This window comes from Salvelinus namaycush, chromosome 38, assembly GCF_016432855.1.
Source record: "Salvelinus namaycush isolate Seneca chromosome 38, SaNama_1.0, whole genome shotgun sequence".
In the NCBI taxonomy this organism is placed as follows: Eukaryota; Metazoa; Chordata; class Actinopteri; order Salmoniformes; family Salmonidae; genus Salvelinus; species Salvelinus namaycush.
In genome coordinates, this window is record NC_052344.1 from 23,138,245 (window position 1) to 23,164,047 (window position 25,803).

The window sequence follows — 25,803 nt, forward strand, 5'->3', positions numbered from 1 at the left end:
CTGCCGGCCCCCCCCCTTCTTTTCACAGAACAGAGCAGGTCAGAGCAGAGCAGGTCAGAACAGAACGGGGCACAACAGTGCAGAACAGAGACCTTAATAACTACAGGCTTATCTCTGACACACAACACCTAAGCTACACTCATACACAGTCTGACTGTGATACACAGGATTTTATCAGCGAAACTAATTCAAATATGTCAATCTTCTACAGATCCTAAAGTAAACACAGGTAACCTTCCTTTGCACTGTGGTTTCCTTGTTCATATGTCTAAGTTCATGTCAACATCTCTCAACGTCTAGACTCCAAACGGTGCCAGTAGGCCCTGAGTGTCATTCAGACCAGGGGGCGAGGCCCGCTTGGCTGCCCGAGGAACAGACCAGGGGGCGAGGCCCGCTTGGTTGCCCGAGGAACAGACCAGGGGGCGAGGCCCGCTTGGCTGCCCGAGGAACAGACCAGGGGGCGAGGCCCGCTTGGCTGTCCGAGGAACAGACCAGGGGGCGAGGCCCGCTTGGCTGCCCGAGGAACAGACCAGGGGGCGAGGCCCGCTTGGCTGCCCGAGGAACAGACCAGGGGGCGAGGCCCGCTTGGCTGCCCGAGGAACAGACCAAGGGGCGAGGCCCGCTTGGCTGCCCGAGGAACAGACCAGGGGGCGAGGCCCGCTTGGCTGTCTGAGGAACAGACCAGGGGGTGAGGCCCGCTGGCTGTCTGAGGAACAGACCAGGGGGTGAGGCCCGCTTGGCTGCCTGAGGAACAGACCAGGGGGCGAGGCCCGCTTGGCTGCCTGAGGAACAGACCAGGGGGCGAGGCCCGCTGGCTGCCTGAGGAACAGACCAGGGGGTGAGGCCCGCTGGCTGTCTGAGGAACAGACCAGGGGGTGAGGCCTGCTGGCTGTCTGAGGCTGGGCGCTCATTTTCCACTCTTCCTCTCCTCCAGTCTCCGGTTTTTAATTCTTATATCATTGTAAGACAATGTGATATTAGCGAGAGCTGACAATTCTAACAGAGGAGAGAAGAGGAGGAAATTCGTAGGTGAGAGAGAGAGGAGGGGAGGAGGAACACCTCTAGGTAGAGAGGGAGGGGGAGGGAGGAACACCTCTAGGTAGAGAGGGAGGGGGAGGGAGGAACACCTCTAGGTAGAGAGGGAGGGGGAGGGAGGAAGTGGGGGGAGAGAGAGGGAGGGAGGAAGTGGGGGGGAGAGAGGGAGGGAGGCAGGGCTCCAGACTGCCACCATCTTGCGACCCTTTGACTTGGATGTGCGTCCGAGTTCCATTTTTAATGAGTCACATCAGTGTGAGCTACACATTTTACATGGTCACCTCACTCAAAATGGCCTCATTCTTTTGTTAGGAGGCTAAAAACATGATTTGGTCAAACAGTGAAGTGCATGATTCCTGTAATGAAAAGGTCTGTCTGCCCCTGCAGCTGTTTCACTGGGACCTCCTGCTGTGCCCAGCAATACACTCACTCTCTCCTTTCCCGGGGAAAACACAGCTAGCCTGTTGTCGCAGTTGAAGAAAGGATGTGATCAGATTTCTGTAGGGATCATTTTGATTTCTCAGCAACTAAAACAGCAACTATTTTACAACCAAGATATTTGATATGGCTTTGCGATATGGAATGTGCATTGGCCATTGTGACTGCAGAGGACTCATTGGACGGTGGGCTAAAACTGCAACAATCTTGAAAAACATTTACTGTTAGATGAATACATGGCTACTAGCAGTGGGTGTTATATTTACAGTTAGCAATCTAGCTAATGTGTTTTGAGTTTCCACTCTCCCCTATGATATTAGCACATAAAGACGCAGGCAAAGTCATCGACACAGAACAAAAACTAATCTGAAAATTATGAAGCCCTATTTTAACAGTAAAATATAACAGCATAATTGTCATCCCAAAATGCATGACAATCACTGGCTATGCTGCTTTTCTGAAACTGAAGGGTGAGTCAACAAAACACTCGCCAAGGTGTTGGTTTATGCTTCCATGGGAAGGAGAGTGCAACAACTCTGACCTCTCCACGTCTATAGGCCCAGCCAGGACAGGACCTCTCCACGTCTATAGGCCCAGCCAGGACAGGACCTCTCCACGTCTATAGGCCCAGCCAGGACAGGATCTCTCCACGTCTATAGTCCCAGCCAGGACAGGATCTCTCCACGTCTATAGGCCCAGCCAGGACAGGACCTCTCCACGTCTATAGGCCCAGCCAGGACAGGACCTCTCCACGTCTATAGTCCCAGCCAGGACAGGATCTCTCCACGTCTATAGGCCCAGCCAGGACAGGATCTCTCCACGTCTATAGGCCCAGCCAGGACAGGATCTCTCCACGTCTATAGGCCCAGCCAGGATCTCTCCACGTCTATAGGCCCAGCCAGGACAGGATCTCTCCACGTCTATAGGCCCAGCCAGGACAGGATCTCTCCACGTCTATAGGCCCAGCCAGGACAGGATCTCTCCACGTCTATAGGCCCAGCCAGGACAGGATCTCTCCACGTCTATAGGCCCAGCCAGGACAGGATCTCTCCACGTCTATAGGCCCAGCCAGGACAGGACCTCTCCACGTCTATAGGCCCAGCCAGGACAGGACCTCTCCACGTCTATAGGCCCAGCCAGGACAGGACCTCTCCACGTCTATAGGCCCAGCCAGGACAGGACCTCTCCACGTCTATAGGCCCAGCCAGGACAGGATCTCTCCACGTCTATAGGCCCAGCCAGGACAGGATCTCTCCACGTCTATAGGCCCAGCCAGGACAGGATCTCTCCACGTCTATAGGCCCAGCCAGGACAGGATCTCTCCACGTCTATAGGCCCAGCCAGGACAGGATCTCTCCACGTCTATAGGCCCAGCCAGGACAGGATCTCTCCACGTCTATAGGCCCAGCCAGGACAGGATCTCTCCACGTCTATAGGCCCAGCCAGGACAGGATCTCTCCACGTCTATAGTCCCAGCCAGGACAGGATCTCTCCACGTCTATAGTCCCAGCCAGGACAGGATCTCTCCACGTCTATAGTCCCAGCCAGGACAGGATCTCTCCACGTCTATAGTCCCAGCCAGGACAGGATCTCTCCACGTCTATAGTCCCAGCCAGGACAGGATCTCTCCACGTCTATAGTCCCAGCCAGGACAGGATCTCTCCACGTCTATAGTCCCAGCCAGGACAGGATCTCTCCACGTCTATAGTCCCAGCCAGGACAGGATCTCTCCACGTCTATAGTCCCAGCCAGGACAGGATCTCTCCACGTCTATAGTCCCAGCCAGGACAGGATCTCTCCACGTCTATAGTCCCAGCCAGGACAGGATCTCTCCACGTCTATAGTCCCAGCCAGGACAGGATCTCTCCACGTCTATAGTCCCAGCCAGGACAGGATCTCTCCACGTCTATAGTCCCAGCCAGGACAGGATCTCTCCACGTCTATAGTCCCAGCCAGGACAGGATCTCTCCACGTCTATAGTCCCAGCCAGGACAGGATCTCTCCACGTCTATAGTCCCAGCCAGGACAGGATCTCTCCACGTCTATAGTCCCAGCCAGGACAGGATCTCTCCACGTCTATAGTCCCAGCCAGGACAGGATCTCTCCACGTCTATAGGCCCAGCCAGGACAGGATCTCTCCACGTCTATAGGCCCAGCCAGGACAGGATCTCTCCACGTCTATAGGCCCAGCCAGGACAGGATCTCTCCACGTCTATAGGCCCAGCCAGGACAGGATCTCTCCACGTCTATAGGCCCAGCCAGGACAGGATCTCTCCACGTCTATAGGCCCAGCCAGGACAGGATCTCTCCACGTCTATAGGCCCAGCCAGGACAGGATCTCTCCACGTCTATAGGCCCAGCCAGGACAGGATCTCTCCACGTCTATAGGCCCAGCCAGGACAGGATCTATCCACGTCTATAGGCCCAGCCAGGACAGGATCTCTCCACGTCTATAGGCCCAGCCAGGACAGGATCTCTCCACGTCTATAGGCCCAGCCAGGATCTCTCCACGTCTATAGGCCCAGCCAGGACAGGATCTCTCCACGTCTATAGGCCCAGTCATTTTTCATTCGGTCAACACTCTTGTAGCCTGAATTAATTGATGCGTCTTACTGAAAAACTGACCTTTTTGTGTGGAAAGGAAAGTCGGGACACCTGGAAAGGGGCTGTAATAGATGGGGGTGTACATTTTATTATTTAGGGGTTTTGGACACAAATTAAACACTTCTTTTTTTGGCACAAAACTACCTCCATACTTCATTCATTTTTTCAACCTCTACTTTGTTACCTTCAGATGAGTCCTGTGATACTGACATAGAGCACAACGGAGAACACCGTCATGTTCCTGAGAGTCTCCCCTTTCCATAGAGGGGTAATATTCGTTAGTAGCCCAAACAGTTTGGACGCTACAGACAAAAGGTGGCACATCGGTGGTACCGACTTCAGACGAGTCCCGTGGAGGCTTCTGGGGGTCGTAGAGCAAAACGGAGAACAACATTGTGGGGGTTTGTGGGGGGATCGTAGAGCAAAACGGAGAACAACATTGTGGGGGTTTGTGGGGGGGGGGGGGTCGTGGGGCAAAACGGAGAACAACATTGTGGGGGTTTGTGGGGGGATCGTAGAGCAAAACGGAGAACAACATTGTGGGGGTTTGTGGGGGGGGGGGTCGTGGGGCAAAACGGAGAACAACATTGTGGGGGTTTGTGGGGGGGGGGTCGTGGGGCAAAACGGAGAACAACATTGTGGGGGTTCGTGGGGGGGGGGGGGGGGGTCGTGGGGCAAAACGGAGAACAACATTGTGGGGGTTTGTGGGGGGATCGTAGAGCAAAACGGAGAACAACATTGTGGGGGTTTGTGGGGGGGGGGGGTCGTGGGGCAAAACGGAGAACAACATTGTGGGGGTTTGTGGGGGGATCGTAGAGCAAAACGGAGAACAACATTGTGGGGGTTTGTGGGGGGGGGGGGGTCGTGGGGCAAAACGGAGAACAACATTGTGGGGGTTCGTGGGGGGGGGGGGGGGGGGGTCGTGGGGCAAAACGGAGAACAACATTGTGGGGGTTCGTGGGGGGGGGGGTCGTGGGGCAAAACGGAGAACAACATTGTGGGGGTTTGTGGGGGGATCGTAGAGCAAAACGGAGAACAACATTGTGGGGGTTCGTGGGGGGGGGGGGTCGTGGGGCAAAACGGAGAACAACATTGTGGGGGTTCGTGGGGGGGGGGGGGGGTCGTGGGGCAAAACGGAGAACAACATTGTGGGGGTTTGTGGGGGGATCGTAGAGCAAAACGGAGAACAACATTGTGGGGGTTTGTGGGGGGGGGGGGGGGGGGGGTCGTGGGGCAAAACGGAGAACAACATTGTGGGGGTTTGTGGGGGGATCGTAGAGCAAAACGGAGAACAACATTGTGGGGGTTTGTGGGGGGGGGGGGGGTCGTGGGGCAAAACGGAGAACAACATTGTGGGGGTTTGTGGGGGGGGGTCGTGGGGCAAAACGGAGAACAACATTGTGGGGGTTCGTGGGGGGGGGGGGGGGTCGTGGGGCAAAACGGAGAACAACATTGTGGGGGTTTGTGGGGGGATCGTAGAGCAAAACGGAGAACAACATTGTGGGGGTTTGTGGGGGGGGGGGGGTCGTGGGGCAAAACGGAGAACAACATTGTGGGGGTTTGTGGGGGGGGGTCGTGGGGCAAAACGGAGAACAACATTGTGGGGGTTCGTGGGGGGGGGGGGGGGTCGTGGGGCAAAACGGAGAACAACATTGTGGGGGTTTGTGGGGGGATCGTAGAGCAAAACGGAGAACAACATTGTGGGGGTTTGTGGGGGGGGGGGTCGTGGGGCAAAACGGAGAACAACATTGTGGGGGTTTGTGGGGGGATCGTAGAGCAAAACGGAGAACAACATTGTGGGGGTTTGTGGGGGGGGGGGGTCGTGGGGCAAAACGGAGAACAACATTGTGGGGGTTTGTGGGGGGGGGTCGTGGGGCAAAACGGAGAACAACATTGTGGGGGTTCGTGGGGGGGGGGGGGGGTCGTGGGGCAAAACGGAGAACAACATTGTGGGGGTTCGTGGGGGGGGGGGGTCGTGGGGCAAAACGGAGAACAACATTGTGGGGGTTTGTGGGGGGGGGGGGTAGTAGAGCAAAACGGAGAACAACATTGTGGGGGTTTGTGGGGGGGGTAGTAGAGCAAAACGGAGAACAACATTCTGGGGGTTTGTGGGGGGGGGGGGGGTCGTAGAGCAAAACGGAGAACAACATTCTGGGGGTTTGTGGGGGGGGGGTCGTAGAGCAAAACGGAGAACAACATTCTGGGGGTTTGTGGGGGGGGGGGGGGGTCGTAGAGCAAAACGGAGAACAACATTGTGGGGGTTTGTGGGGGGGGGGGGTCGTAGAGCAAAACGGAGAACTCAATCGTGTTCGCAACAGTCAAATCAATCCATAGTGGTCATGTGTTTTTTAGGCCAAACCTTTCGGACGTACAGACGTTTTCGTTAGAAGACTGATTTTCGGGATGTCTCATTGTCTGATAAACACTGCTGTAGCTCGGCCACCTTCCACCGCAGATGCGGAAGGCCGCTATTGGCGGATGCGGTGGATTGAAACGCAGCCTACACAAAAAAATAGATATCTCTAGTTTAAACTGATGGATTTTGATGGGAATGTTTTATTATGTTACTTAGATTGACGCAACAGGTCAATAAACTCTTAAGGATTAAAGGAGAATGGTTAACTTAGCATTATTTAGAGACCCCGCCCAAAGTTTGAGTTTTGTTGTATTTAGGGGGCTCATTTCTCATTCAGGGGGGTTGAGCCTTGGGCTGTTGCGGTGACCGTATTACCGCCACACCGGCGGTCACGAGTCATGAAGGCAGTGAAATTCCACTTGACCGTTTAGTCACGGTAATTAGGCTTCTCCAAGGTCTGCTGCTGGTCATTAATAGCCTACCAAACTTGAAAACTGCCTGGTACTCAGCACTTTATTGTCCATCTAAATCACTCTCACATCAACGCTAATGTAATCAAAAATCTAATCAAACACTTCATGAGAGCCCATGAGCTCATGTTGCGCAACATTTCTATAGGCTATGCAATTGCATGAGAAAACAGAGTGATGGCCTCTAATAAAAAGAGGATGATCCCATCAGCTTTCTATAGACTAGGCCTACTATATTTATTTCTCAACTTTCCCAATATTAAGCACATTGTTTACCTTTACAACAGGAGTATAGCCTACCTGGCTGGCATGAAAATGAACCACGGGAAAAGCGTCCTCCATTCGCTATTTAAGTGCATAGATTACGTATTTTTTCCCCTCTGCCCGTTTCAGGACAGGTGCATGATAATGGTTCATTATTAATCAAAACAATCAGTTTGTATGATGGAAATTTGCATATATTCCAGAATGTTATGAAGAGTCATCAGATGAATTGCAATTAATTGCAAAGTCCCTCTTTCCCATGCAAATTAACTGAATCCCCCCAAAACATTTCCACTGCATTTCAGCCCTGCCACAAAAGGACCAGCTGACATCATGTCAGTGATTCTCTCGTTAACACAGGTGTGAGTGTTGACGAGGACAAGGCTTGAGATCACTCTGTCATGCTGATTGAGTTCAAATAACAGACTGGAAGCTTCAAAAGGAGGGTGGTGCTTGGAATCAGTTCTTCCTCTGTCAAACATGGTTACCTGCAAGGAAACATGTGCCGTCATCATTGCTTTGCACAAAAAGGGCTTCACAGGCAAGGATAGTGCTGCCAGTAAGATTGCACCTAAATCAACCATTTATTGGATCATCAAGAACTTCAAGGAGAGCGGTTCAATTGTTGTGAAGAAGGCTTCAGGGCGCCCAAGAAAGTCCAGCAAGCGCCAGGACCGTCTCCTAAAGTTGATTCAGCTGCGAGATCGGGGCACCACCAGTACAGAGCTTGCTCAGGAATGGCAGCAGGAAGGTGTGAGTGCATCTGCAGGGCAGCAAAGAAGCCACTTCTCTCCAGGAAAAACATCAGGGACAGACTGATATTCTGCAAAAGTTACAGGGATTGGACTGCTGAGGACTGGGGTAAAGTCATTTTTTCTTGATGAATTCCCTTTCCGATTGTTTGGGGCATCAGGAAAAAAGCTTGTCCGGAGAAGACAAGGTGAGCGCTACCATCAGTCCTGTGTCATAACAACAGTAAAGCATCCTGAGACCATTCATGTGTGGGGTTGCTTCTAAGCCAAGGGAGTGGGCTCACTCACAATTTTGCCTAAGAACACAGCCATGAATAACTTCTCCCAACCATCCAGGAACAGTTTGGTGATGAACAATGCCTTTTCCAGCATGATGGAGCACCTTACCATAAGGCAACAGTGACAACTAAGTGGCTCGGGGAACAAAACATCGATATTTTGGGTCCATGGCCAGGAAACTCCCCAGACCTTAATCCCATTGAGAACTTGTGGTCAATCCTCAAGAGATGGGTGGACAAACAAAAACCCACAAATTCTGACAAACTCCAAGCATTGATTATGCAAGAATGGGTTGCCATCAGTCAGGATGTGGCCCAGAAGTTAATTGACAGCATGCCAGGGCGGACTGCAGAGGTCTTGAAAAAGAAGGGTCACACTGCAAATATTGACTCTTTGCATCAACTTCATGTAATTGTCAAAAAAAAGCCTTTGACACTTAAGAAATGCTTGTAATTATACTTCAGTATTCCATAGTAACATCTGACAAAACATATCTAAAGACACTGAAGCAGCAAACTTTGTGGAAATTAATATTTGTGTCATTCTCAAAACTTTTGGCCTCGACTGTACAAATGGATGTATTTATGGCATTGGCATTTCATATTCATTAATCATATGAGAGAATGCAGAGTCCACATCCGGCTAATTGATTAGTGTGTGTGTGTGTGTGTGTGTGTGTGTGTGTGTGTGTGTGTGTGTGTGTTGGGGGGCCGCCGTTGGGAGCGTACTCAGCCCCCTCCTGTACTCCCTGTTCACCCACGACTGCGTGGCCATGCATGACTCCAACGCCATCATTAAGTTTGTCTGATCGTCGACGGCGATGAGACAGCTTACTGGGAGGAGGTTAGAGCCCTGGCACAGCGGTGCTGGGGAAACAGCCTCTCCCTCAACGTCAGCAAAACAAAGGAGCTGATGGTGGACTACAGGAAACAGGGGAATGAGCATCGACAGGACTGCAGTGGAGAGGGTGAAAAGGTTCATGTCCCCCGGCGTGCACATCACCGAGGACCTGACATGGTCCAATCACACCACCGCCGTGGTGAAGAAGGCGCAGCAGCACCTCTTCAACCTCAGGCGGCTGAAGAAACTCAGGCCCACTGGGGGAAAGCTCCCTGCCCTCCAGGACATCTACACCAGCCAGTGTCTGAGGAAGGCACCAAAGATCCTCAAAGACCCCAGTCACGGACTGTTCACTCTGTTACCATCTGGCAAGCGGTAGTGGAGTATCGGGTCTCGGCACAACAGACACTGAGACAGTTTCTACCACCAGGCCATCAGACTGCTGAAAATACCTATTTGTCTTCCTGCACAGACCTGTACCTTGGAGACTATTTGCACCGGAGAGACTATATGCCCCATAGACATTATTTGTACTGACTACCCACACATCCAACCCTTACACACACACACACACACACACACACACACACACACACACACACACACACACACACACACAGACAGTTCTATTATACAGTCTAATATTGACTTTACACTGGTAAAGCTACATCTTCTACTACTTGTTATTTTTCCCTTGACTCTTTTCATTGTTATTATTGATTCATGTTGTGTAATGTTGAGGGAGCGAGCACACAAGCACTTCCCTGCACCTTTTATAACTGCTGTTCACTGGGGTATGTGACCAATACATTTCAATTGATTTTGTGTGAGTTGTAAAACTAACGTCAGTAAACATACATCCGTTCAGCACACTGCCTGACCTACGCAGGGCATCACTTCACTGCATCAGGGATTCCCTGCTCTCCTTTCAACCCTTCCTCCCATCTCCTCATACCCACCGCACCATCGTCTGTAGGCCTATGAGGGATGGTGAGAGATGTTGCTAGCAAAATACACTTTTGCTCCAAAACCATCCTTGTTACACAGCTGCATTGAATGATATTATGTTCGGGAAACATTAGTGAAACCTTCTATTACTCAGAATGTGTCTCCTTAACAGACATGGCTTGACTGTAATGTATGCATATGTGGAGGAGTGTAAAAACTAGTGTGAACACTAAGTCATCTGTTGACAAAAATGGTTCCACGAAATGCACCATGGATAATGAATTAAAGCTAGCTATTGCTGTCAAATTGATGTGCTAATACTGCGATGCATTGCAAGTGTGCAATTCCATATTAAAAGGAATTAAGCTGAGACTCCAATTTTTCACTTTAAAATTTATACCCAACAAATACCATTGATTTTTTTTTAAATTATAAAACATACAACTCTATCACAATGACCTTGGACTCTATCGTTGTTTAAGACGATGAAACAAGCAAGACAGCTAGTCAGCCAGCCAGCTGGCTAGCGCTTTAGCTAGGCTAGCTACAGTATGCTAGCTGTCAACTCACCCCTCTCTCTCGACGCCTGCTGTCTATGACGAATAAAACACTCCGGAAAGTGACCACCGTGCAGAAACCCAACTGTCACGACGTGCTCTCGCTACCTGTCGCCAGTAACCTCCCGTTTCGCTGTGCATGAAGTGTATGTTTGCTGAATATCATCGGTTTAGTAACGCCAGCAGCATCCGACCATCCTCTCACCTGCTCTTTTCTTCTCCGCTGGTTGGGTGGGAACGGAGCACCGACGAGAAGTGAACCGACAACCTCACAGTGGCGCATGCGCAAAGCCGGTATCGCATGTCATATTCATCTTTCATGGTAGCAGACGATAGATAATACGAAACTGTGATCGCAACATTGTAATCCGACTGTTTGATTATGATATTGCATGCAATGCGCCAATAGTTCTATACTTCACAATGAAATGTGAGTTTCCTTCTGATGCGATGTAAGATCTCTATATCGATAAGCCAATATAGGCCTATTGATAGTCTATTAGGCCCTAACAGGCTAATCTATTGATCATAGACGAGAGCATGTTCAACCAGAGAAACGGATGCATTTATTTAACTATTTTTTTTAAATGTTTACCCTTTTTTTCTCCCCAATTTCGTGATATCCAATTGGTAGTTACAGACTTGTCCCATCGCTGCAACTTCCATGCATTTCTGTGAGCCTGCTTTATGATTTGCCGTGATAATTTGTACAACAGCGCCGTCCGTTGGATACAGTTTTCAGATCTCATGTTGTGAGTGATATTTGACGGCGTATGAATAATGCAAAAAAAAGGATGAGATAGATTCGAGAACGTAATAAACAACTATAATAAGTCTCTGACATTTCAATTTCTACAATGCATCTGAAATCCTGCATTCATATGCACTACTATAAACCAAATATTTATGAGGCTTTTTCTATTAAAATGTCTCCAAATATATCTATATAATAATAATTTTCCAATAAATATTATATCCCAAAGATTTTCCCATTGATTACTTTGTTTAAAAAATGTAGGAGCTGGTAGGCTGTATAGGCATGTTGTATTAAAAACCATAGACTTGCACGCAAGGATAAATGTAGTCTCTATCTACATCAGCAGATCATTATGTGTTTATTCCACCGCCATGACATAGTGCGCATCTTTTTCCAACCGCCATGACATAGTGCGCATCTTATTCAACCGCCATGACATAGTGCACATCTTATTCCACCGCCATGACATAGTGTGCATCTTATTCCACCGCCATGACATAGTGCGCATCTTATTCCACCGCCATGACATTGTGCGCATCTTATTCCACCGCCATGACATAGTGCGCACCTTTTTCCAACCGCCATGACATAGTGCGCATCTTATTCCACCGCCATGACATTGTGCGCATCTTATTCCAACCGCCATGACATAGTGCGCATCTTATTCCACCGCCATGACATAGTGCGCATCTTATTCCAACCGCCATGACATAGTGCGCACCTTTTTCCAACCGCCATGACATAGTGCGCATCTTATTCCACCGCCATGACATAGTGCGCATCTTATTCCAACCGCCATGACATTGTGCGCACCTTTTTCCAACCGCCATGACATAGTGCGCATCTTATTCCACCGCCATGACATAGTGCGCATCTTATTCCACCGCCATGACATAGTGCGCACCTTATTCCAACCGCCATGACATGGTGCGCATCTTGCCCAGACAGCCAAAGCCAGGAGCGCACCGGCAGCTGGACTGACAGACAGACACAGACAGACAACAAGCTAAATGTAGCCAGGGCGGGTCACCTGATGATTGCTCAATCTTGACTCACGGTTCAGGAATACACTATATTACACCTAAAGCAACAACAAGCAATGTGATTTAGATTTGGTACAAAAAGGTATGTGTGGAAAATGTATACTTTTATTATTGTTTTTAATAACGTTATGTCTTATCTACTGTGGGATTGTAACATGGAAATAATGTTTATTTTGTGGTTTGACGGGTTATTATTGTGCCATGGCAGCTTGCCTTGACAGAGTAGTTTACTGCAGAACTATTCTTTTTAGATATTAATTCAAATCAGCTACATTCACAACCGGTAAGGACAAGGGAGTGTCTGTCAACTCAGTGTAAATTAGATGACCGGTAAGGACAAGGGAGTGTCTGTCAACTCAGTGTAAATTAGATGACCGGTAAGGACAAGGGAGTGTCTGTCAACTCAGTGTAAATTAGATGACCGGTAAGGACAAGGGAGTGTCTGTCAACTCAGTGTAAATTAGATGACCGGTAAGGACAAGGGAGTGTCTGTCAACTCAGTGTAAATTAGATGACCGGTAAGGACAAGGGAGTGTCTGTCAACTCAGTGTAAATTAGATGACCGGTAAGGACAAGGGAGTGTCTGTCAACTCAGTGTAAATTAGATGACCGGTAAGGACAAGGGAGTGTCTGTCAACTCAGTGTAAATTAGATGACGGTAAGGACAAGGGAGTGTCTGTCAACTCAGTGTAAATTAGATGACCGGTAAGGACAAGGGAGTGTCTGTCAACTCAGTGTAAATTAGATGACCGGTAAGGACAAGGGAGTGTCTGTCAACTCAGTGTAAATTAGATGACCGGTAAGGACAAGGGAGTGTCTGTCAACTCAGTGTAAATTAGATGACCGGTAAGGACAAGGGAGTGTCTGTCAACTCAGTGTAAATTAGATGACCGGGTCGTTTTTTCAGCAGCAGATTGAAGGAAGATGACGGTGACGTACTCCAGTAAAGTCGCCAACGCCACGTTCTTCGGTTTCCATAGACTTCTACTGCGATGGAGAGGCAGCATCTATAAACTGCTTTATCGGGAGTTTATAGTCTTTGTACTGTTGTATACCTTGGTGAGCCTCGTTTACAGGTAGGTATAATATTATGGGTTTTTCCTTAAACACATTAGTGTTGTCACAAATACAAGTCCTCGGTGATATGAAATATGTCTAATATAATTGTTATGTTATTTGTGTATGTATAGCTATAACATTATGTAATATCTGTTTATAACTGTGAATACAAAATGAAGGTGTCATATGAGCCTTTTGATTTGACTTTGCATGATGGGGTCTGTAATCGATTTGTATCGCTGTGATATATCAATAACTGCATGTGAACAAATCTATAATGTTACTTAATTAATGAACACATCTATCAATCTAGATTTGCTCTCTCAGACCCTGAAAAGCGTTTCTTTGAAAAGTTGGCTCTTCACTGTAACAAGTATGCAGAACAGATTCCAGTCACGTTTGTGCTTGGTAAGTCAGTACAACTAGTGCTGGTTGAAATCAGCGCATGCTTGCGGAGTAGTTTATAGGAGTTCACGGCCTATTAACCCTATGAGCTACTGGCGCTGTGCTGAGATGAGAATGCCTGTTTCTACCTGAATACTGTATAGGTGCTTTCCAGGTGTGCTGAAAGTGCTTTACAATTGAAGTGGGAAATCCACCTCATCCGCAACCCCATGTGTAGCTTGCCTGGCTACCCAAACTCTTTGCTCCAGCCAAACGCTACGCCACGCCCACAGATGTTAGTTTCTTCTCCGCGGTAATGGAGCGAACATAGAGCAGCGGAATAATTCAGTTTGAGTCGTCGGGCAAATGTGTATCAGCCACCTAAAAACAGAATGACAACAGTGCAATACTTTCTCGATCACCACACACACACGCACGTACAAACACCGACACACACAAACACACTGCGTTAACTGTCTGACTTGCTTGCTACTATCCAACCAAATTAACCCAACTAATCGTCAACAGTGCCAGGCAACAAACTAATGATAGTGATGTTTCAACCATTACATAACAGAAGCTCTCAGACAGACACTGATTCCAGTGTGGAAATGACCTGGTGATTGAGTTAATGGAAGGAAATCATTAGGAGTCGGACCAAAGCAGGGAAAGTGGGATATTGCTGGGTTTGCTTGGGTGCTAGAGTGCTTTGCATGGCATATCAGATTGTTGCTTAATAATGTTGTGCTTCTGTGTGAATGGCACAAAGTGGCTTTCATGACATTTACGTATCTCAGTTTATGTCAAAAGTAGTCTGAAGAGTACTGCACTGTGTAGGAAATTAAATGTCATTTCGGGAGCAGCCCTTCTCAACCCAGACCTCATCCTTGGTTGCTACTGTAGTCATACCTAACAAAATACTGTTTAGACTTACTGTAGATCAGGGCTTTCCAACCCAAACCTCATCCTTGGTTGCTACTGTAGTCATACCTGACAAAATACTGTTTAGACTTACTGTAGATCAGGGCTTCTCAACCCAAACCTCATCCTTGGTTGCTACTGTAGTCATACCTGACAAAATACTGTTTAGACTTACTGTAGATCAGGGCTTCTCAACCCAAACCTCATCCTTGGTTGCTACTGTAGTCATACCTGACAAAATACTGTTTAGACTTACTGTAGATCAGGGCTTCTCAACCCAAACCTCATCCTTGGTTGCTACTGTAGTCATACCTGACAAAATACTGTTTAGACTTACTGTAGATCAGGGCTTCTCAACCCAAACCTCATCCTTGGTTGCTACTGTAGTCATACCTGACAAAATACTGTTTAGACTTACTGTAGATCAGGGCTTCTCAACCCAAACCTCATCCTTGGTTGCTACTGTAGTCATACCTGACAAAATACTGTTTAGACTTACTGTAGATCAGGGCTTCTCAACCCAAACCTCATCCTTGGTTGCTACTGTAGTCATACCTGTCAAAATACTGTTTAGACTTACTGGAGATCAGGGCTTTACAACCCAAACCTCATCCTTGGTTGCTACTGTAGTCATACCTGTCAAAATACTGTTTAGACTTACTGGAGATCAGGGCTTTCCAACCCAAACCTCATCCTTGGTTGCTACTGTAGTCATACCTGTCAAAATACTGTTTAGACTTACTGTAGATCAGGGCTTCTCAACCCAAACCTCATCCTTGGTTGCTACTGTAGTCATACCTGACAAAATACTGTTTAGACTTACTGTAGATCAGGGCTTTCCAACCCTGTTCCTGGAGAGCTACCGTCCGGTAGGTTTTCACTCTGAACAGGAACAGGGTTGGAGTTAAAACCTACAGGAGGGTATCTCTCCAGGAACATGGTTGGAGTTAAAACCTACAGGAAGGTATCTCTCCAGGAACATGGTTGGAGTTAAAACCTACAGGAGGGTATCTCTCCAGGAACAGGGTTGGAGTTAAAACCTACCGGAGGGTATCTCTCCAGGAACAGGGTTGGAGTTAAAACCTACCGGAGGGTATCTCTCCAGGAACATGGTTGGAGTTAAAACCTACAGGAGGGTTACTCTCCAGGAACAGGGTTGGAGTTAAAACCTACCGGAGGGTATCTCTCCAGGAACAGGGTTGGAGTTAACACCTACAGGAGGGTATCTCTCCAGGAACAGGGTTGGAGTTAACACCTACAGGAGGGTCTCTCCAGGAACAGGGTTGGAGTTAAAACCTACAGGAGGGTATCTCTCCAGGAACAGGGTTGGAGTTAAAACCTACAGGAGGGTATCTCTCCAGGAACATGGTTGGAGTTAAAACCTACAGGAAGGTATCTCTCCAGGAACAGGGTTGGAGTTAAAACCTACAGGAGGGTATCTCTCCAGGAACAGGGTTGGAGTTAAAACCTACAGGAAGGATGTAGAGCCCTGGTGTAGATGATGCTGATATCTCCTCCTCCCTGCAGGTTTCTATGTCACCCTGGTGGTCAACCGCTGGTGGAACCAGTTTGTGAATCTGCCTTGGCCCGACCGCCTCATGTTCCTGATCTCAAGCTGTGTTCACGGCCATGACGAGCACGGCCGACTCCTCAGACGCACGCTGATGCGCTACGTCAACCTCACCTCACTGCTCATCTTCCGCTCCGTCAGCACCGCCGTCTGTAAGAGATTCCCCACCATGGAGCATGTGGTGGAGGCAGGTACGACCCCGAGGGGATAACAGGGTCAGGGGTCAGGACCAAGTAGTGGAAGCATGTGGTGGAGGCAGGTACGACCCCCGAGGGGATAACGGAATGCTAATAGATGGGGTCAGGGGAAAAATCATAGTGACAGATAGATGCTGTACATAACGGCATGGACCAAGTAGTGGAAGCAGGTACCTCAATGACATGCGCTTGGCCTTACCTGACCCCAATAGAATACACATCAAAGGTCGACCAGGTTTGGTTTACAGGTTTGGTTCAGATCAAGAGAGATCTCTCAACCTTCAGTAAAAAAATATACTTTTATCCCCAATTTTGTGGTATCCAATTGGTAGTCACAGTCTTGTCTCATCGCTGCAACTCCCGTACGGACTTGGGAGAGGTGAAGGTCGAAAGCCGTGTGTCCTCCGAAACACAACCCAACCAAGCCGCACTGCTTCTTGACACACTTAACTCAGAAACCAGCCGCACCAATGTGTCGGAGGAAACACCGTGCAATGCATCCCGCCTGCCACAGGAGTCGCTAGAGCACGATGGGACAAGAACATCCCTGCGGCCAGACCCTTCCCTAACCCGACGACGCTGGGCCAATTGTGCACCGCCCCATAGGTCTCCCGGTCACGGCCGGCTGTGACAGAGCCTGGACTCGAACCAGGATCTCTAGTGGCACAGTGCCTTAGACCACTGAGCCACTCGGGAGACGCTTCCATCAGTGTTTTATTGGTTAACAGGATGCATGACATGTGAGAGTTAAACAAGGATCTGTAACCGGATCTTCTAGGACCATCTTTTCACTTCCTTCTTCGCTTCCTTTGGACTACCCAGGACCAGCCAAATCATTAGGATTCAGTGATTGAATTAGACCTACTAAACGCCTTGTTTCCTATAACCACTAGTATTCCCCTAGTACTGCTGTATCCACACCTCATCCACTGACACACTTACATCACCACCTCCTCCTCCTCCTCCTTCCACTCTTCATCCTCCCCCTCCTCCTTCCACTCCTTCTCCTCCCACTCCTTCTCCTCCTCCTTTCACTCCTCCTTCTCCTCTTCCTCCTCCTCCCCCTCCTCCTCCCTCTCTTCCTTCCACTCTTCATCCTCCCCCTCCTCCTTCCACTCCTCCTCCTCCTCTTCCTCCTCCTCCCCCTCCTTCTCCTCCTCCTTTCACTCCTCCTTCTCCTCTTCCTCCTCCCCCCTCCTCCTTCTCCTCCTCCTTCCACTCCTCATACTCCCCTCCTTCTCCACCTGCTCCTCCTCTTCCTCCTTCCACTCCTCATCCTCCCCCTACCCCCCTCCTCCTCTTCCTCCTCCTCCCCTACTCCTCCTTCCACTCCTCATCCTCCACCTCCTTCCCCTCCTCCTCCTCTTCCCCCTCCGCTTCCTCCTCCTATTCCTCCTCAACGTCCTCCCCTCTTCCTCTTCCTTCTCCTCTTCCTCCTCCTCCCCCTCCTCCTCCTCTTCCCCCTCCTCTTCCTCCTCCTATTCCTCCCCTCTTCCTCATCTTCCTCCTCATCCTCCTCCTCCTCTTCCTCCTCCTCTTCCTCCTCATCTTCCTCCCCTCTTACTCTTCCTTCTCCTCCTCCCATCCTCCTCCCCCTCCTCCTCCTCCTCCTCCTCCTCTTCCCCCTCCTCCTCCTCCTCCTCTTCCTCCTCATCTTCCTCCCCTCTTACTCTTCCTTCTCCTCATCCTCCTCCTCTTCCTCCTCAACTTCCTCCCCTCTTCCTCCTCCTCCTCCTCCTCTTCCTCCTCCTCCCTGCAGGCTTCATGACCCCAGAAGAGAGGAAGATATTTGATGCTGTCAAGTCTCCCCACCTGAAGTACTGGATCCCTGTGGTGTGGTTTTCTAACATGGCGTCCAGGGCTAGGACAGAGGGGCGCATAAAGGACAGCGTGGACCTGCAGACCATCCTTAACGTGAGTATGCCAGTAGCTTGAACAGGCATAGATAGATAAAGTATACCTGCCACAGGATACAGAGGAGACATTTTGGCTCTGAATCCTGCAGAGGTTGTAGCCTGGACCGTGTGGACCTGCAGACCATACTCAATGTATGACAGCAGTATGACAGTAGCTTGACAGTAGCTTGACAGCAGTATGACAGTAGCTTGACAGTAGCTTGACAGCAGTATGGCAGTAGCTTGACAGCATCTTGACAGTAGCTTGACAGCAGTATGGCAGTAGCTTGACAGCAGTATGGCAGTAGCTTGACAGCAGCTTCACAGTAGCTTGACAGCAGTATGACGGTAGCTTGACAGTAGCTTGACAGGAGTATGACAGCAGTATGACAGTAGCTTGACAGCAGTATGACAGTAGCTTGACAGTAGCTTGACAGTAGCTTGGCAGTAGCTCGACAGTAGCTTGACAGGAGTATGACAGCAGTATGACAGTAGCTTGACAGTAGCTTGACAGCAGTATGACAGTAGCTTGACAGTAGCTTGACAGTAGTATGACAGTAGCTTGACAGTAGCTTGACAGGAATATGACAGTAGTATGACAGTAGCTTGACAGCAGTATGACAGTAGCTTGACAGTAGCTTGACAGTAGCTTGACAGTAGCGTGACAGTAGCTTGACAGCAGTATGGCAGTAGCTTGACAGTAGCGTGACAGTAGCTTGACAGCAGTATGGCAGTAGCTTGACAGTAGCTTGACAGTAGCTTGACAGTAGCTTGACAGCAGTATGGCAGTAGCTTGACAGTAGCTTGACAGCAGTATGACAGTAGCTTGACAGTAGCTTGACAGGAGTATGACAGTAGCTTGACAGTAGCGTGACAGTAGCTTGACAGCAGTATGGCAGTAGCTTGACAGTAGCTTGACAGCAGTATGACAGTAGCTTGACAGTAGCTTGACAGGAGTATGACAGTAGCTTGACAGTAGCGTGACAGTAGCTTGACAGCAGTATGACAGTACCGTGACAGTAGCGTGACAGTAGCTTGCTAGTCCAACCCCTATCCCTTCCCTGTTGCTCTAACCCTGTGATGTTAGCACATCTGTATGATGGAAACTCTACCACCTTTCAGATCTACAAACATTAGGCAGTTAGGGCCAAGGGGAAGGGGTAGGGGGCAATTTGGGACTGGGACATACCCGTCACAGTAAACAGAAGAGACTCTGAACAGAGCAAACACAGAGACTACGTCCTCTGTATCCTAGGAGCTGTAGGCCAGGGGTTGAACCGTTACGACCTTGAATCCAGGAAGGAAAGATACAATCCTAAAAACAGCCAACAGGGTACTGGTTACCTTGAATCCAGGAAGGAAAGATACAATCCTAAAAACAGCCAGCAGGGTACTGGATACCTTGAATCCAGGAAGGAAAGATACAATCCTAAAAACAGCCAGCAGGGTACTGGTTACCTTGAATCCAGGAAGGAAAGATACAATCCTAAAAACAGCCAACAGGGTACCGGATACCTTGAATCCAGGAAGGATAGATACAATCCTAAAAACAGCCAGCAGGGTACTGGATACCTTGAGGCCAGGTCATAGAAGAGATGACTAGTCCATGACTGTCTGCTAATCACAAGGCATGCTGAGTATTATGAGCAGTAACATTATACTGTTTACTGGGACTTAAATATTCTTAAAGTACAGCTCCTTCATTATAGTGACATCTTTATGAGGAGTAACATTATAGACTTGGACTTACAGTTGAAGTCGGAAGATTAAATACACCTTAGCCAAATACATTTAAACTCAGTTTTTCACAATTCCTGACATTTAATCCTAGTAAAAATTCCCTGTCTTAGGTCAGTTAGGATCACCACTTCATTTTAAGAATGTGAAATGTCAGAATAATAGTAGAAAGAAGGATTTATTTCAGCTTTTATTTCTTTCATCACATTCTCAGTTGGTGAGAAGTTTACATGCACTCAATTAGTATTTGGTAGCATTGCCTTTAAATTGTAACTTGGGTCAAACATTTCGGGTAGCCTTCCACAAGCTTCCCACAATAAGTTGGGTGAATATTGGCCCATTCCTCCTGACAGAGCTGGTGTAACTGAGTCAGGTTTGTAACACTTTTTCAGTTCTGCCCACAAATCTTCTATAGGATTGAGGTCAGGGCTTTGTGATGGCCGCTACAATACCTTGACTTTGTTGTCCTTAAGCCATTTTGCCACAACTTTGGAAGTATGCTTGGGGTCATTGTTAATTTGGAAGACCCATTTGCGACCAAGCTTTAACTTCCTGACTGATGTCTTGATATGTTGCTTCAATTCATCCACATAATTTTCCTACCTCATGATGACATCTATTTTGTGAAGTGCACAAGTCCCTCCTGCAGTAAAGCACCCCCACAACATAATGCTGCCACCCCCGTGCTTCACGGTTGGGATGGTGTTCTCTGGCTTGCAAGACTCCCCCTTTTTCCTCCAAACATAATGATGGTCATTATGGCCAAACAGTTCTATTTTTGTTTCATCAGACCAGGGGACATTTCTCCAAAAAGTATGATCTTTGTCCCCATGTGCAGTTGCAAACCGTAGTCTGGCTTTATATGGTGGTTTTGGAGCAGTGGCTTCTTCCTTGCTGAGCGGCCTTTCAGGTTATCTCGATATAGGACTCGTTTTACTGTGGATATAGATACTTTTGTACCTGTTTCCTTCAGCATCTTCACAAGGTCCTTTGCTGTTGTTCTGGGATTGATTTGCACTTTTTGCACCAAAGTACGTTCATCTCTAGGAGACAGAAGGCGTCTCCTTCCTGAGCGGTATGACGGCTGCGTGATCCCATGGTGTTTATACTTGCATACTATTGTTTGTAGAGATGAACGTGGTACCTTCAGGCATTTGAAAATTGCTCCCAAGGATGAACCAGACTTGTGGAGGTCTACAATGTTTTTATGAGGTCTTGGCTGATTTCTTTTGATTTTCCCATGATGTCAAGCACTGAGTTTGAAGGTAGGCCTTGAAATACATCCACAGGTACACCTCCAATTGACTCAACTGATGTCAATTAGCCAATCAGAAGCTTCTAAAGCCATGGCATAATTTTCTGGAATTTTCCAAGCTGGATGTAAACTTCTGACCCACTGGAATTGTGATACAGTGAATTATAAGTGAAATAATCTCTGTATACAATTGTTGGAAAAATGACTTGTGTCATGCACACAGTAGATGTCCTAACCGACTTGCCAAAACCATAGTTTGTTTACAAGAAATTGGTTGAAAATTAGTTTTAATGACTCCAACCTAAGTGTATGTAAACTTCCCACTTCAACTCTAAGTATTGTTAGTTTACAGCTCTACTTGTGGAAATAGATATGAGATGCAATGATATAGAACTGCATTGACCCTCACTAACACTATGCTAAACTCTGAGCCTGTCTCCTCTATTAATACTACCTTGATCCTAACAAGGTCTGGATCATGTTGCTGTGTGTGTGTGTGTGTGTGTGTGTGTGTGTGTGTGTGTGTGTGTGTGTGTGTGTGTGTGTGTGTGTGTGTGTGTGTGTGTGTGTGTGTGTGTGTGTGTGTGTGTGTGTGTGTGTGTGTAAATAGCTGCAAAGGCAAACTCAGTGCAACCCCATGCTCTGTCTGTCTGTCTCTCTCTCTCTCTCTCTCTCTCTCTCTCTCTCTCTCTCTCTCTCTCTGTCTCTGTCTCTGTCTCTGTCTCTGTCTCTGTCTCTGTCTCTCTCTCTCTCTTTCTCTCTGTGGTTCTCTAGGAGATGAACAGGTTCAGGACTTGGTGCTCCACTCTATTTGGTTATGACTGGGTTGGGATTCCTCTCGTCTACACACAGGTGTGGATAGCATGTACGCACACGCACGCACGCACGCACGCACGCACGCACGCACGCACGCACGCACGCACGCACGCACGCACGCACGCACGCACGCACACACACACACACACACACACACACACACACACACACACACACACACACACACACACACTTGTGCATACCATGTGTACTATAACTCACACTGTCCTCCCGTGTCCTCTTTAAAACCCCAGTGGGTTGTGACAGTGTGGTAGCCTGAGGCAGGGTTTCTCAAACATGGGCCTGGGGCCCCCCCTGGGTGCACATTTTGGTTTTCGCCTTTACACTACACAGCTGATTGAAATAACCGACTCATCATCAAGCTTTGATGATTGGAATCAGCTGTGTAGTGTTAGGGCAAAAACCAAAACGTGCACCCAGGGGGGGCCCCAGGTCCAAGTTTGGGAAACCCTGCTCTAGAGGATGGCTTCCTTCTCTCCCCCTCTCCAATCCCTTTCCCTTTCCACTCCCTTTCCTCTCTCCCCTCTGCTCTCTCTCACCCTCTCTTCCCCCGTCTTCCTTCTCTCCCCCTCTCCAATCCCTCTCTCTCTCCACTCCCTCTCCCCTCTCCCCCTCTCCCCTTTGCTCTCTCTCACCCTCTCTTCCCCCCTCTCCCCTCTGCTCTCTCTCACCCTCTCTTCCCCCGTCTCCCCTCTCTCCCCTCCCCTTCTCCCCCTCTGCTCTCTCTCACCCCCTCTGCTCCTCTCTCCCTCCGTCTCCCCTCTCTCTCCCCTAGTGGGCAATAAGCCCTCTGCTCCTCTCTTCCCCTCAAGCGGTTCCAACCAGCTGTGGACAGGGAAGATGCCGTCCCTTTGTGATGAGCACGTCCAGGGCAGCTTACTGTAACACCACATGATGATTACAGAGTAATGGAGAGTTCAGAGTAATGGATGGGGCAGCAGGACCCGAGGGTAGGATGTGTTCTCTATAGCCATTGGCTAGTTGGGTAGCTGCCCTCTATCTCTCTGCGGTCTAAACAAATTACCAGTGTGACCTCTGGCGAGTCAGTGACATCTGTTGACAGTTTTCTGAGTGTTCTAATGACCCGCCCAGGGACTGCAGTTGAAAATGAGCTTTTACAGTAATGTTGACTAAAGGTCCCTGTAAAACGAAATGTATTAAAGTAAAGTTTCATGTGACGTTTGTAGACTGATTTGTTGCTGTTCAGGCAGCAGCGCTGTGAATTAAATGAAACCATCGACGTGATCGTGATCAGTTTTCAGAGGCTATGTAATCTCAGACAGTAAATCACGTCAATGGAATGACTTGGCCATGAGTGTCTCAGCCAACAATGAAAATACTCGCATGGTCACATGGCAAATAAATCCTGTTTATTTACATTGTGTTTATTGACATTGTGTTTATTGACATTGTGTTTATTGACATTGTGTTTATTGACATTGTGTTTATTGACATTGTGTTTATTTACATTGTGTTTATTTACATTGTGTTTATTGACATTGTGTTTATTGACATTGTGTTTATTTACATTGTGTTTATTTACATTGTGTTTATTGACATTGTGTTTATTTACATTGTGTTTATTTACATTGTGTTTATTGACATTGTGTTTATTGACATTGTGTTTATTTACATTGTGTTTATTTACATTGTGTTTATTGACATTGTGTTTATTGACATTGTGTTTATTTACATTGTGTTTATTTACATTGTGTTTATTTACATTGTGTACTTGTAAATAGCTATGAAGACAACCTGTGGAACCATGCTCTCTATTTGTCTCTCCTTCCCTCTCTCTTCTCTCCCTCCCCCCTCTCTCCCTCCCCCTCTCTCCTATCTCCTTCTCCCCCCCCCTCCTCTCCTCCCCCCTCTCTCCCTCCCCCTTTCTCTCCCCCTCTCTCCTATCTCCTTCTATCCTCTCCCTCTCCCTCCCCCTCTCTCCTATCTCCTTCTCTCCTCTCTCCCCCCCTCCTCTCCCTCCCCCTCTCTCCCTCCCCCTTTCTCTCCTCTCCCCCCCCCCTCCTCTCCCTCCCCCTCTCTCCCTCCCCCTTTCTCTCCCCCTCCCCATCTCCCCCCTCCTCTCCCTCCCCCTTTCTCTCCCCCTCTCTCCTCTCCTTCCCCCTCTCTCCCCCCCTCCCCTCTCCAGGTAGTAACCCTGGCCGTCTACACCTTCATCTTTGCCTGTATTATTGGTAGACAGTTCTTGGACCCAGCTCAGGGTTACCCAGGGCATGACCAGGACTTTTACGTTCCCATCTTCACTATGCTACAGTTCTTTTTCTACTCTGGCTGGCTCAAGGTATCTTTCTGCACTCATGCACGCACGCACACGCACGCACACGCACGCACGCACGCACGCACGCACACGCACACGCACGCACGCACACACACACACACACACACACACACACACACACACACACACACACACACACACACACACACACACACACACACACACACACACACACACACACACACACAGTTGTTATTGTAGTCCAGCTGTCCTCCACAAACCTTTTTGCCTTTTTAGTTTCAACCAGGGAAATTAGATCCCGGTCATCAAATCACAGTACTGTGGTTCTGGGGTTGTGATGTTATTATGAAGGTCTTGTGAGAGTGAATGTGGGGTTACAAAGGGTACAGTGTCAGTACACAATGTCTGTACAGCTGCTGCACAATGTCTGACAATCAAGTTCATTGGATGAAAAGGGTTTTTGTAAGGAGTGGAAGTATGGAACCCAAATTCTGTTGACAGGAAGATTATCTACCCCTTGTGTTTTGTGGGATTTCATTTGTCAACCAATGTTGTAATCCCCGATGTCACATGACTGCCAGTTGTTTGATTTCACTTCCTTATCAAGACATTTTTCTGAGATAATGAACAGTGATGTGAGAGGTCCTTCTCCTTCAGGTTGCTGAGCAGCTCATCAATCCATTTGGGGAGGATGACGACGACTTTGAGGCTAACTGGTGTATCGACAGAAACCTGCAGGTTACTTTCAATCAACCAATCAATCAATCAATCAATCAATCAATCAATCAATCAATCAATCAATCAATCAACCAAACATTTGTTGCAAAGTGCCTCACAGTAACCCAGACTAGTTGTCATGTCTTTCCCAAGTCAATATTATTGATTGATCTGTCATTTGTGCCAATCGATCATTCAGTCAATACCTGTGTGTCTCAGGTGTCGTTGATCGCGGTGGATGAGATGCACATGAACTTCCCTCCAATGACGAAAGACATTTACTGGAACGACTCTGCCGCTCTGCCTCCCTACACGCTGGCTGCTGCCGACTACTGCATCCCCTCATTCCTCGGATCCACCAGAGAGTTGGAGTGAGGACATGACGACACGACACACACACACACACACACACACACACACACACACACACACACACACACACACACACACACACACACACACACACACACACACACACACTACGTATGCAAGGACACATGTTGGAAAAACTCCCATCTCTCCTCAGCTAGATATCTGTCTGAGAGAAGATGGACAAGAGGGCATGACTAGAGAGGATACAGTTTAAGCTGTATACTATCTAGTCAAAAACGTATTCACTAATATCCATAAA

The 25,803-nt window shown here is 48.4% G+C and overlaps 1 protein-coding gene across 1 annotated transcript; it reads left to right on the forward strand.

The window, feature by feature from the left end:
* The first annotated feature begins 13,267 nt into the window (after positions 1–13,267).
* On the forward strand, positions 13,268–25,547 carry LOC120032107 (bestrophin-3-like). Its single transcript, XM_038978048.1, has 8 exons — positions 13,268–13,419; positions 13,716–13,810; positions 16,235–16,468; positions 18,234–18,388; positions 22,136–22,213; positions 24,345–24,497; positions 25,113–25,193; positions 25,392–25,547. The coding sequence occupies exons 1-8, from the start codon at positions 13,268–13,270 to the stop codon at positions 25,545–25,547; spliced, it is 1,104 nt and encodes a 367-aa protein (XP_038833976.1).
* Positions 25,548–25,803: the final 256 nt, after the last annotated feature.

Coding starts and splice junctions, on each gene's coding strand:
- LOC120032107 (XM_038978048.1), top strand. CDS start 13,268: ATGACGGTGACGTACTCCAGTAAAGTCGCCAACGCCACGTTCTTCGGT. Junction 13,420..13,715: donor TTGGTGAGCCTCGTTTACAG/GTAGGTATAATA, acceptor CTATCAATCTAG/ATTTGCTCTCTCAGACCCTG. Junction 13,811..16,234: donor TCCAGTCACGTTTGTGCTTG/GTAAGTCAGTAC, acceptor TCCTCCCTGCAG/GTTTCTATGTCACCCTGGTG.